This window comes from Tetrahymena thermophila (genome assembly GCF_000189635.1).
Source record: "Tetrahymena thermophila SB210 genomic scaffold scf_8254418, whole genome shotgun sequence".
Classification (NCBI taxonomy): Eukaryota; Ciliophora; class Oligohymenophorea; order Hymenostomatida; family Tetrahymenidae; genus Tetrahymena; species Tetrahymena thermophila.
In genome coordinates, this window is record NW_002476200.1 from 1 (window position 1) to 13,546 (window position 13,546).

Here is a 13,546-nt window from a genome sequence, read left to right on the forward strand (position 1 = left end):
TTAATTAGAAGGAATAAATGAAGAAAAAATATGAAATAATAAGATTAATTCATTAATAATAAAAGTAAAAAATTTGAAAATCAAAGGATGAGCTAAATAAATTAACAAAGAAAGAACAAAAAAAAGCAAGCACAATAAAAAGAAAAAGAAAAAAGAGCTTTATTGTTTTTAATTAGTTTTTATAATTCAAAATATCACAATCCAAAACAAATAAACTGTTTTTACCGAAGGTTAAGTGTCAAATTTGAGAGATTAATGCAATTTGCTAAACCAGAACCTAAGCCTGATGCACCTTCGTCACCAATTTTATTACTACTATTTAAATATTGAAGAAAAAATATATCATAAAATAGTTAATTAGAAGGAAAAAATGAAGAAAAATATGAAATAATAAGATTAATTCATTAATAATAAAAGTAAAAATTTGAAAATCAAAGGATGAGCTAAATAAATTAACAAAGAAAGAACAAAAAAAAGCAAGCACAATAAAAAGAAAAAGAAAAAAGAGCTTTATTGTTTTTAATTAGTTTTTATAATTCAAAATATCACAATCCAAAACAAATAAACTGTTTTTACTCAAGGTTAAGTGTCAAATTTGAGAGATTAATGCAATTTGCTAAACCAGAACCTAAGCCTGATGCACCTTCGCCACCAATTTAATTATTACTTTTTAAATATTGAAGAAAAAATATATCATAAAATAGTTAATTAGAAGGAAAAAATGAAGAAAAATATGAAATAATAAGATTAATTCATTAATAATAAAAGTAAAAATTTGAAAATCAAAGGATGAGCTAAATAAATTAACAAAGAAAGAACAAAAAAAAGCAAGCACAATAAAAAGAAAAAGAAAAAAGAGCTTTATTGTTTTTAATTAGTTTTTATAATTCAAAATATCACAATCCAAAACAAATAAACTGTTTTTACTGAAGGTTAAGTGTCAAATTTGAGAGATTAATGCAATTTGCTAAACCAGAACCTAAGCCTGATGCACCTTCGCCACCAATTTAATTATTACTTTTTAAATATTGAAGAAAAAATATATCATTATGTAGTTAATTAGAAGGAATAAATGGAGAAAAATATGAAATAATAAGATTAATTCATTAATAATAAAAGTAAAAATTTGAAAATCAAAGGATGAGCTAAATAAATTAACAAAGAAAGAACAAAAAAAAGCAAGCACTATAAAAAGAAAAAGAAAAAAGAGCTTTATTGTTTTTAATTAGTTTTTATAATTCAAAATATCACAATCCAAAACAAATAAACTGTTTTTACTCAAGGCTAAGTGTCAAATTTGAGAGATTAATGCAATTTGCTAAACCAGAACCTAAGCCTGATGCACCTTTGTCACCAATTTAATTCCAACTTTTTAAATATTTAAGAAAAAATATATCATAAAATAGTTAATTTGAAAGAAAAATTGAAGAAAAAATATGAAATAATAAGATTAATTCATTAATAATAAAAGTAAAAATTTGAAAATCAAAGGATGAGCTAAATTAATTAACAAAGAAAGAACAAAAAAAAGCAAGCACTATAAAAATAAAAAGAAAAAAGAGCTTTATTGTTTTTAATTAGTTTTTATCATTCAAAATATCACAATCCAAAACAAATAAACTGTTTTTATAGAAGGTAAAGAGTCTAATTTGAGAGATTAATGCAATTTGCTAAACCAGAACCTAATTTCACATAATAGAATTTATTTATTTTAAAGCATTTATATATTATGCCCTCCCTTTATTAAGAAATAATAAATGGATGGATGATCGATCTACTTACTATTCCTAATTTTGTTAGGTAAAATTTTCAGTTTTTAAAACTAAAATTGATCAGTCTTTTTTAATGGATGAGTTTCTACATCAAATTATTTAACTATTTCTAATTTATTCTCAATATATAATCAGGGAATAAAACAGATTTAGATGAAAGATAAATCTTAGTTTGTATTTATGAATGTATATATGAATATAATTAATTACAAATAATATTATTTAATTATCTTACATTTTTTTAAAATAAAAATATTTTTCCTATTAGTTGCTTTTTTTGAGGAAATCAAGATGCGCATGATTAGTTTCTTTTTAGTTGCCTATAAAAGTTTTAATAAATATTTTTCATTTTATTTTCTTCAGGAATTTAACTTTTAGGTGATAATTAATCTGAATCTTCTTCATTTTCATCAAAATCTTTGCTAGTTCTACTTTTTTGCTTGAAGAAAATAGAGTTATTAGATGACTTTATTTAATTATTTTCTTCCAATATTTCATCTGAATAATTATATTTACTTTATTCTTATTTCTAGTTACTTTCTTTTTCAGTTAAAAGGCCAGAACTGTTTACAGCTTTGTAAATATTTTCATCTAAAAGCTAAATCAATTAAATATCTCTTTACGATTTTTTATTTTTGCTTAAAATTTTGATGAGACTTCCATATGCGTCATCCACTTTTTGCTCATAAGTTTTGTGCACAGTATTGTAAAATTAGTTTGACTAATGCTTTGAGGTACTATTTCCATCATTTTTTAAAACAGGTCTTGGTAAAATTTCGAATAACTTTATTTAATCTTCATTTAAAAGAATTAATTTCAGTTTTTCTATTTCTTAAAGTTTATTAAGAATATTTTAAATATCTAAACGATTTTAAACTTTCTTAACTCCTTGTTCTATTAATATTTTTTTTTGCTTCATATTTTTAGAAAATTGGGTGATAAAATAAGAAATATATTCGAAAGGAGATAATCTTAAAATATTTTTGATAGGATTTAGCAGTTTTTGAATGCTCGTTAACATTTAAGTCTATAATTATAAATTATCAGAGCTCTATTTATCGTTTTTATGAGCATCACTTTCACTGAGCACTGTATGACTTAAACATTTTTATTTGATCGAGTCTAGTTTTAAAACGTTAAATGTAGTATTTTTACTAATTGGCTAAATCAAAGGTGAAGTTATTATCTATGATATTGAGCTTTTAGGTAAACCCAATGTCACATTTTGAGCATCCTCGCTATTATGAGCAAGTTTATTTTATTCTTAGGTGCTTTTTACTTATAAAATTTTACTGTTAAGTTAATCGCTGTAAGATTATCTTAACAAATGCTGCTATTAATACTGAAATATCGATTGTCTTTTTTTTTCTTATATAATTTTTAATTTAGATTTTTCTGAAGAAGGAGCATTTTTCTACCCAATTTATAGATTTAATTAATCAGATTAAATTTGATCAGTAACATTCTTTTCTTTGCTTATTAATTCTGAATTAATTGCATTCTAATTATTAATTTTTTAAGCATCAGCATTATCTTATTAATCACTCATACTTTAGTAGATTTAGAAATCAAAGACACTGTTAATTATTTCTTTATTCAAGTATAATTTAGCAAAGGGATGTGATAAAATAAACCCTATAAGCGTTAAAAATTTGAGAAATCCTCCCAACTAAGAAATTAAATCAGTAAATTTAACATATTTTCTGAGCATAAACATTTGCTTATTTTTATAGGGTCTCATTGTGAATTACATAACCAGCGAAGGTTTATTATAAATAATTGTTGTGTCTGTATTTTTAAATATAAAATCTCTCTTTTTTTCAATCTCTTATGATATGATGCCAATATCTGAATCTATGTAATAATTTTCAAAATAAGCTGTGTATTGCTATGACTGCTGATTTGAAGCTTATGCTTATAAGTTAAATCCTTAGATGTCAAATGGACTATCGAAATTGCTAGGATCTAATATTTTATCCATCATATAAACAAGAAAACTTACATTTGAGAGAACCTTATCAATTTATTTTTGAGGCTTGCACACTATTTGGTTATTTGATGTTGAATTTACGCATTGAGTGAAGTAAACATCGACTCTAGAGTAGATATCACCAGAATAGTCTCCTTCAATGTAGACTTCTTAGTTATCATCAAAACAAAAGAGTTAATTTAGTTTTAGACTACTGAAGTAATTTTTAACTTTTTCTACTTTTACATCATCAATAGTGCAAGGTCTTATCCTTAAAGGTGTGTTCTGTTAAATTTTATCATAACCCTTAGAAGTTTGGTTATAAATATTTCTAATACTTGATTGAACAGCAGATACTTAAAAAATTGTAGGATCATTAAGGAATTAGCTTTAAGGCGTACTAAATCCCATCATAACTGTTTACTGTACTTTGTCGAAGTCCATTCTTTGAGGGTTACGCACATATTACTCGCTTGTTATTATTTAAGGATCACTCTTATTAAATAGTGCTTAGCAAGAAAGATAACACTAAAACCCAAAAAGAATAAATATAGAAATAGACATCATAGCTCCAAATAGTGTTTTATAGGTTTACTCGTTTTTGAAATTAACCCCAATAGGAACTCCGTAAATGTCAACACTTTTAATGGCATCTAGCAATTAATTAGCTTTCATGAGTTAGAAATATAGCTATTACTTATTATTAAAAATTTGGAGGTTTATTGTTTATCAAAAATCAGTAATTTTTTACTTAAATTAATTTATTATAACTGATAATAAATCAGAATACAAGCATTTAATTGTGATAAATATTACTCGAATTTCTCTATTTCTTCTTTTTTATATAATTAAAACTATTTTAATTGGTTTTTCTTAAAATTTAATGAATTATAAGCTTATAGAAATTATTTCTATCTCTAAAAAATAGTAAAGAACATAGCAAAATGATTGATAATAAGTTAAATTTTATCTAAAACAGTTTTCATTGAAAAATTACAAAATCAAATGTTAAATAAAGCGTTTATTTGAAAAAAATTAAATTTAAAAGCGTATGTAATTATTTTAAATCATTCTAATGCTTTTACTTTTGAATATTTTATTTTAAAAATTCAACTTTTACAAAGTTTCATTGTAGAAAAAAAAAATTCGATTGTAGAAAAAAAAAATAGAAAGAAAGGAAGGAAGATAATTTTTATCTTTATTATCAAATTCCTATTAAACAAACAAAAGAAATCAAATTCAGTAACAATAAATAAATTTTAGCTAAAAAATCAATTTACTTGAAAAATGAATCCATTAAAAATGAAGAAATAAATCTATAATTAATTATATATAAATCTATTTCATGTTTGCTAAAAGTTTGTTTTGAGAGACAGACAACAAATAACTTTAATAGGGAAAATTAAATACTAATATAAAAAAATGAATACTTATTTATTTAATACTGTTAAAGAATTTAGTAAATCAAGCTTTGGAAATATTTTTATTATAAATTTTAAACAATGTATATAATTTTAAGGTAAATAATGCTATTGAAGTTAAATTACTCCTTTTAATGTAATAAAAGTTGAATGCAATCGAAAAGTTAATTAATTTAAGGAAAATTTTAAGGTAATATAAACTAAAGCAAGTCAGTCAATATTTAAAAGTTATTTATTCTAATTTGGATAGCTGTGTATTAAAAACTTCTGAATTAATTAATAGTTAGTTTATTATCGATAATTAATTAATTATATAGGTTATTTATTATCTATTCATGAATATCCACAAACAAGTTAACTTCAATCTCTATAACTTAGAAATTTTAAAATTTTTAAATTTATTTATAAAACTTACTTTCCATAATTAGATAATTAATTGCATACAATAATATAATTTTAATAAAACCAGAATTTTTTGTTGAATTTATTTTTGAAGTAACTTTATTGTAGCCAACACTAATAAATATTTATTTTCAATTAATTATATTAAGAAAGACGTCATTTTTTAATTTTTATGCTTCTTCTGTTTTCAATAAATGTTCTTATTGCTAATTTATAAAAACAAATAAATAAATAAATAAAATTATAAGGATTAATATTAACTTAAGTTGAAGACATAAGATGAATAATTTAAATATGTTGAATAAAATACATATAATTTTGTCATAACTATTTAAATAAATATTAATATTTCTATTTGTCCATAAAACTTACTTACAACTAAAAATTCAATTGAAGTAATTTCAGTTTACAAATTAATTTACATACAGATTTTAAGTTAATGCGTGAAAAAGAAATTTGAAGAGATTTTAATCAAACAATTAGTAAGTAAGTAAGTCATAAAATATTAATTGATAAATAAATAAATAAAGGTTATGATATCAAATTCTTTTGTATAGATAATTTATTTATGTTTTTTGTAAAACTCAATAAGTAAGTAAGTTAACAAAAAATTAGGTTTAAATTAATTCAAGAATTGTTTAGTGATTTTTTTTTGTATTAATGAGGAAAATTAAAGTAAATATCTGTTTAAATTCCAGCTTCATCAGAATGTTCTGTTTTGTATGAATTCTGCTCTAGATCTTCTTTTTAGCTTTCAAATTTTTATAAATTTAGTTCTTTGCATATTGGAAACATATTTATATTCATTTAACTCTTGTTTTCTAATTGTTCATAATTTTGGTAGAATTTGCTGAAATCTTCTTTCAAAATGGAGTTCTTTTCTTGCCCTAGTTCTGATTATTATATAATTTTGTATATGTTACTGTCTAACAATTATATTAATTAGATATCCCTTTGTGATTTTTTTGTTTTGTTTAATATATTTATTAAGCTATTATAAGCGTCGTCTACTTTTTCTTCATATGATTTTTTTTCAGTGTTGTAGAATTAATTCTACTATTAATTTTATTTAGGAGTCTGACTGCTACTTAATATGGGTCTGGGTAAAATTTCGAATAGCTTAATTTAATCTTCGTTCAGAACTATTTGCTTTAACTTTTCTATCTCTTGAAGCTTATGTAAGATGTGTTAAATATCTAATCTGCTTTAAACCTTTCTTATACCTTCTTCTATCAATGCTTTGTTTACTTTTTATTTGCTGGAGTATCTAAAGAAGAAGTAAGAAATATATTAAAATGGAGATAACTTGATAATATTTCTAATAGGATTTAATAATTTTTAGATATTTTTAAGAATTTATTCTAAGAACTATGCTTATTCAGCAGCAGCTTATTAGCAAATTGACTGATTTTGGCTTTCTAATTAGATAAAAGATTTGCTTCTTTGCTTTTAAATTATTCTATCAGCCTTTAATTAACTAAATATCTTATTTGCTATAGAATTTTTTCTATATGGAGAACTCTAGATTGATTATTAAGTAAATCTAGATGCTCTTAGATTAAAATTTGGAGATTCTTCACAACGTATGTTTGATCTCTCATTTATTAATGAAAATCCATATTGGTTTTTACTAGTTTATGCATTCAGCTATGGTTTTTTATCTTATATACTTGAAATCTTATCCATATCTTCAAACTTCAAAATTTAGTCTTAATTTTTACCATTTTATAAATTTAACATAGTTTATTAGTTTAAAGAAATTAAATTCTTTTAATTACTATTTTTATCATCGCAATCATTATCTTTGATATCATCAGTTTTATTCCTTTAAAGAAAGTCTAAATCGAATACACTGTTTATAATTTCTTTATTCAAATGGAGTTTAGCAAAGGGATGAGATATAACAAATCCAATCATAGATAGAAATTTAAGTAAACCACCTAATTAAGCAAATAAATCAGTAAATTTCATGTACTTTCTCTGCATTATGATCTGCTTATTTTTATATGGTCTCATAGTAAATTTCATTACAAGGTTTGGATTATTGTACATAATAGTAGTATCTGTTCCAGTAAAAATGAAATCTCTTTCCTTTTAAACATCCTTCTAAATTAAACCCACATCAGATTCTATGTAGTAATTTTCAAAATAACTAGTGTACTGAATTGGATTTTAATTTGATGCCTATGTTTAAATATTGAATCCCTGATAATCGAAAGGATTTTAGAAATTACTTGGATCTACTATTTTGTCTATCATGTAAACCAAAAAGCTAATATTTGATAAGGCAATATCAATTTGCTTTTAAGGTTAGCATACAACTGAATTATTGAGAGTTGAGTTAACGCATTAGTTAAATACTACATCCACTCTTGTGTATATATCACCAGAGTAATCCCCTTCTATAAAAACTTCTTAGTTGTCATCAAAACAAAACATTTAGTTTAATGGTAGAAGATTAAAAAAGGATTTGACTTTTTCAACTTAAATATCTTATATTTTACAAGCTCTAATTCTTAAAGGAATTTTTTAATTTTATTTGTAATAAGATTAGCTAGTTTCATTATAAACATTTTTAACAGTTGATAATGTTGCATTTACTTAAATTATTGAAGGATCATAAATATATTTGCTTTATGTTGTGCTAAAGCCCATCATTACGGTTTATTACTTTTTATCAAAATTCATTCTTTGTGGGTTGCGAACATATTATTCACTAGTAATTATCTAAGGATTATTTTTGTAAAAGAGATCTTGTCCTGTTTAGTAAAATGATAAGCTTGATGCAATAAAAACCAAAAACGAAATAATAGCTCCAAAATATGTTTTATGAGTTTACTGATTATTAAAGTTGACTCCAACAGGGACTCCATACATATCTATTTTTTTTAATGAGCTAAATAAATTATAACCACTTTTCATTTGTATTTTATAGATAAAAATAAGGTTTTATTTCCAAAATAATTATTTTTATACTTGTTTTATTTAGTTAATTATTATTAAAAATAGGAAATATGGTTGTTTACTTAAATTAACAAAGTTTTTGAAAATAATCATTTATATCTTTATAATATGCTGCTAATTTACTATATAAATTTGTATGACTTTAACCAAATTAAAAATTAAGAGATTTTTGGCAGTAAGTAAAATCGAGATATTAAAACTAATTTTGTATTTTTTTATCTAGTTTGTTTGTTTGTTTATTTATCAATAAAGTGTATTTTTGTAATAAAATGCAATTAAATAAATAAAAGCATTTAAAAAATAATTTATAAATATTTTATGAAATTAAAATAAAATATATTTATTTGAATAAATAATATATATATATTTATCATAATGAATGATATTTATTTACTTAAATTTCATTCAAAAAAAAGTTAATTATGCTATTAGTTCAAAAACAAAAAACAATCTTTAGATTCATTCTATCTAAATCCACTGAAAAATCAGTCCATTAAGAAACCAATTAATTAAAAATATATAACAGCACTATAACAATAGATTTGATAAGGTTGCCAATAAATAAACTATATAGTACAAATCTTAGATGTTTTACCATGCAAATGGCTACCTTCTTAATAGAAATTTTATTCAATAAGATTCCTGTTTTTATTGCTATATAAACCCTATTTTTATTTATGTTTGCAATAATTTTTCAACATAATTTAATAAAACGCAAATCTGAGTCAGCTTATCAGTCAACTAGATAGCCTACTTAAACTAATAATTTATTTATTTTCCTATCACTTAATAAAATTTCCTAGTTAAAATAATCTGTATTTTTTAAAACACGAAGAAAGAATTTTAACTTTTAATATCTTAGCTATATCTAAGTTATAGTATATGCTTTAGTTAGTAAATAATCGTTTATTTATTTACTTGATGTATTTTTAACTAATAAATACTGACTTCGACAAACTATTTTTTATCTTTATTGACATTAAAAATTTTTTGTAAGATAAAATAATTTATTTTCTTAGTTACGCTTATTAATTCATGTTCTAAGATAAAAAAACATATTTTTTTTTCTTTTGTTTCAAGTTAAAGTATTAAAGCCTTAAGTATTTTTTGGATATTTATTTCTACTGCTTTTTCCTTAAATTAATGAATACAAACTTAACATTTAAATACAAAAATTTATATTCATTCATTTTTAATTAATTTATTCTTTTATCTTACAAAAAATAAAACATTTTATTGGAATTATTTATAGAATAAAGTTGATTTCATTAAAAATAAATGGTTTTTTATTTTAAAAAATTGAGTTAGTTGATTAAATAATACAAAAAAATACTATTTTTATATGCAGACAGACGGCTACTTAATTATACTACTTTTATTTGAACTAAGAAAAGATATTTTAATCAATCAATCAATCAATATTTACCTGCAAAAAAAATCAAAAAGTGAATATTAAAAACGAAGAATTTTAAGTAAATTGTTTAAAGAATTAAATAAAGCCAGTAAGTAAATTATTATAATCATAATTCATTTTAATTTAATATGGTAACCAAGTAAAAACAAGTAAAATAATTATAATTCTTAATCATTCTACATTTTAACTATAATTTAAATGTGAATTAAGGATTATTTTTATCCAATTTATGAATATTGAGTTATTTTTATTCAATTTTATATTATATTATGTATAAATTTAAGTATCTTACTTTTTTTAGTTTTACCTTAAGTTATTTTAATACTAGTTAGTTATTTAGATATTTATTTCATCTTAACTTTTTTAAAATTGTTCTTGAAAGTTATCGATCGAATCATCTCTATTTTCATTAATATTACATGAAAAATATAAAGATGTATTTCTGTTATAAAATTCGGATTTTTGAAGTCAATTTTTTTATCAAATTTAACAATGCTTTTTTTATACAAGGGGAGCAAAGAAAAAAATTAAAAACATTAAGCCTTTTTTTGTACTTATTCGTTTTTCTGAAATCCTTATAAAAAAGTTTAAATTTCATTAGTAAATAAATGTGATATATTACAATATATATAAAATTATTTAAGAATAAAAATAGATACATATCAAGAAATATTTAAAGAATTCTTATTACATTTTTTATAAAAATTAAAATAATAATCAGTTTTAACTCCAATTTCATCTGAGATTTCTGTTTTTTATGAAAACATCTCAAGATCTTGATTTTAATTTTAAAATTTAAGCAATGTATTTGATTCCTTCAATCGAAGTGTATTTATTTATTATTGGTTATTATTTTCTAATATTTCATCATTTTGATTATATTTGCTGCTGAAATCTTCTGTCATAAAAGGGGGGTTTCTTTCCTGCGCTTGTTCTGATTGTTATATAATTTTGTAAATGTTACTGTCTAACAATTAAATTAATTAGATATCTCGCTGTGATTTTTTTGGTTTGTTTAATATATTTATTAAGCTACTGCAAGCTTCTTCTACTTTTTCTTCATATGTCTTTTTTTTAGTTTCGTAATATTAATTTGACTGCTTTTATTCTGTTAATTACTGGCTGTTACTTAAAACAGGTCTTGGCAAAATTTCAAACAGTTTAATTTGATCTTAATCCAGCACAATCTGCTTTAACTTTTCTATCTCTTACAGTTTATGTAGTATATGCTAAATATCTAAGCGGCTTTGGACTTTTTTAATGCCTTCTTTGATCAAAGCCTTATCTTCTTGCGATTTCTTAGAGTGGCTAAAAAAAAAGTAAGAGATATATTAAAAGGGTGATAACTTGATAAACTCTTTGATGGGATTTAACAATCTTTAGATATTGCTTATGATTTATCCTAAAATTTATACATTTTCAGTTATCTATTGCTCTTTTACTTTGTTATTGCCCTCTGACAGTTAAATAGATTTACTTAATTATCTCTGTATTGGTCTATCTACTTTTATTTATCTGAATACCGAATTTTTTCTCATAGGAGAGTACTAAGATTACATCAATTTAGATATTCCTAAGCTAAAATTGTGTGATTCTTCTGAGTCAGAGTTAGCTTTTTAGGAAAAATTTTCAAAATTTCTACTAAAATTCGACTACCTTTTTTCAATAGGAGATTTGCTTTTTAGGATTTGTTTTAACTTTAAATTCATTTATTCAGTATTTTAGTTTTACTAATATTAGGTTGTTTAAATGTTTTAAGGTGATAGATTTTTTTCTTAAGTATCCATAATTTTTTATTCATTTTTTTATTTCAAATGTTGAATGATACCACTTTTTTAGCAGTCTTTTGAAAAGAATTCAAAATCGAATACACTGTTTATTATTTCTTTATTCAAATGGAGCTTCGCAAATGGATGAGCTAAAATAAATCCAATCATAGTTAGAAATTTAAGTAATCCACCTAACTGAGCAAATAGATCAGTAAATTTCATGTACTTTCTCTGCATTAGGATCTATTTATTTTTATATGGCCTCATTGTAAATTTCATCACAAGATTAGGATTGTTGTACATAATAGTATTATCTGTTCCAGTAAAAATGAAATCTCTTTCCTTTTAAACATCCTTCTAAATTAAACCCACATCAGATTCTATGTAGTAATTTTCAAAATAAGCTGTGTATTATATAGGATGTTAATTAGACGCTTACGATTAAATATTTATTCCTTAATAGTCAAAAGGATTTTCAAAATTACTAGGATCAAGTATTTTATCGATCATATAAACTAAAAAGCTAACATTTGATAGAGCTAAATCAATCTTTTTTTGAGGTTAGCATACAACTGAATTATTGAGAGTTGAGTTAACGCATTAGTTAAATACTACATCCACTCTTGTGTATATATCACCAGAGTAATCTCCTTCTATAAAAACCTCTTAGTTGTCATCAAAACAAAACATTTAGTTTAAAGGCAAAAGATTAAAAAAGGATTTGAGTTTGCCAACTTAAATATCTTCTATTTTACAAGCTCTAATTCTTAAAGGAATTTGTGTAGTTTATTTTGAATAAGATTAGCTAGTTTCATTAAATACATTTTTGATTGTTGATAGGGTTGCATTTACTTAAATTATTGATGGATCAGAGATGTATTTGCTTGATGTTGTGCTAAAGCCCATCATTAAAGTTTATTATTTTTTATCGAAATCCATTCTTTGAGGATTGCGAACATATTATTCACTGGTAATTATCTAAGGATTGTTTCTGTCAAAGAGTTCTTAGCCTGTTTAATAAAATTATAACCCAAATGCAATAAAGACAAACAATGAAATAATCGCTCCGAAAGACGTTTTATGAATTTATTGATTGTTAAAGTTGACTCCAACAGGAACCCCATAGATATCAAAATTCTTCATTGAATCAAAAAATATTTGAGCTTTCATGTTTAGTAAGAATTTGAAAAAGTCTTTGTTAATTTCAAATAAAAAGATTTTTAGTTTGTTTAATTTTAAAAAGAATTAATTATTTTAAAAGAATTCGTTATGAGCATTTAAATTAAGCACTTCCTATGACACAAATGATTTTCTTCATTGATTGATTTATTTGTAAATAAAGCTGTTTAACTTTATTAAGCATGAATTAAATTAAAGTATTAAACATTTCTTTAAACTTAAGATAATGTAATTTTCTATGAAAAATAAAAAATGTATTTTTTAGAAATCTACTGTTAAATTAGTATTATTTTCAAAAAGTAATCCTTCCATATTTTTATGGTATTTTAATTAAACAAGATAAAATAGTATTTTTTATATTAGCAAAAGTCCATATGTTTAATATATGTCATAAGAAAAATTGATTCCATTACTTAAGATTGCTTGAATAAATATTAAAAATTTTTATTCACTGAATTTCATTAAATATTGTGGTAAAATTATTAAGAAGTAAGTATATTTATCTTATGTTTTCTGAAATTTTATTATTTACTAGATTTGTAATTATAAATAAATAAATAATTAATTAATTAATACAGTTAATAACTCATTTTATATTTTATAACTAGTCTTTTAAGTAAAATTTTAAAACCTGAATACTCTTCCCTCATTTTATT

The 13,546-nt window shown here is 22.5% G+C and overlaps 3 protein-coding genes across 3 annotated transcripts; all 3 read right to left on the reverse strand. All coding sequences in view use genetic code 6, as the record gives it.

Annotated features, from left to right (window-relative positions):
• Positions 1-2,058: 2,058 nt before the first annotated feature.
• Positions 2,059-4,416, reverse strand: TTHERM_01100300 (zinc knuckle protein, putative; the record flags this gene model as incomplete). Its single annotated transcript, XM_001030285.1, has 1 exon — positions 2,059-4,416. The coding sequence occupies one exon, from the start codon at positions 4,414-4,416 to the stop codon at positions 2,059-2,061; it is 2,358 nt and encodes a 785-aa protein (XP_001030285.1).
• A 1,775-nt stretch (positions 4,417-6,191) lies between these two features.
• Positions 6,192-8,441, reverse strand: TTHERM_01100310 (zinc knuckle protein, putative; the record flags this gene model as incomplete). The annotated part of the gene is made up of 1 exon (XM_001030286.1): positions 6,192-8,441. The coding sequence occupies one exon, from the start codon at positions 8,439-8,441 to the stop codon at positions 6,192-6,194; it is 2,250 nt and encodes a 749-aa protein (XP_001030286.1).
• Positions 8,442-10,604: 2,163 nt separating this feature from the next.
• TTHERM_01100320 (zinc knuckle protein, putative) lies at positions 10,605-12,881 on the reverse strand (the record flags this gene model as incomplete). Its single annotated transcript, XM_001030287.1, has 1 exon — positions 10,605-12,881. The coding sequence occupies one exon, from the start codon at positions 12,879-12,881 to the stop codon at positions 10,605-10,607; it is 2,277 nt and encodes a 758-aa protein (XP_001030287.1).
• Positions 12,882-13,546: the final 665 nt, after the last annotated feature.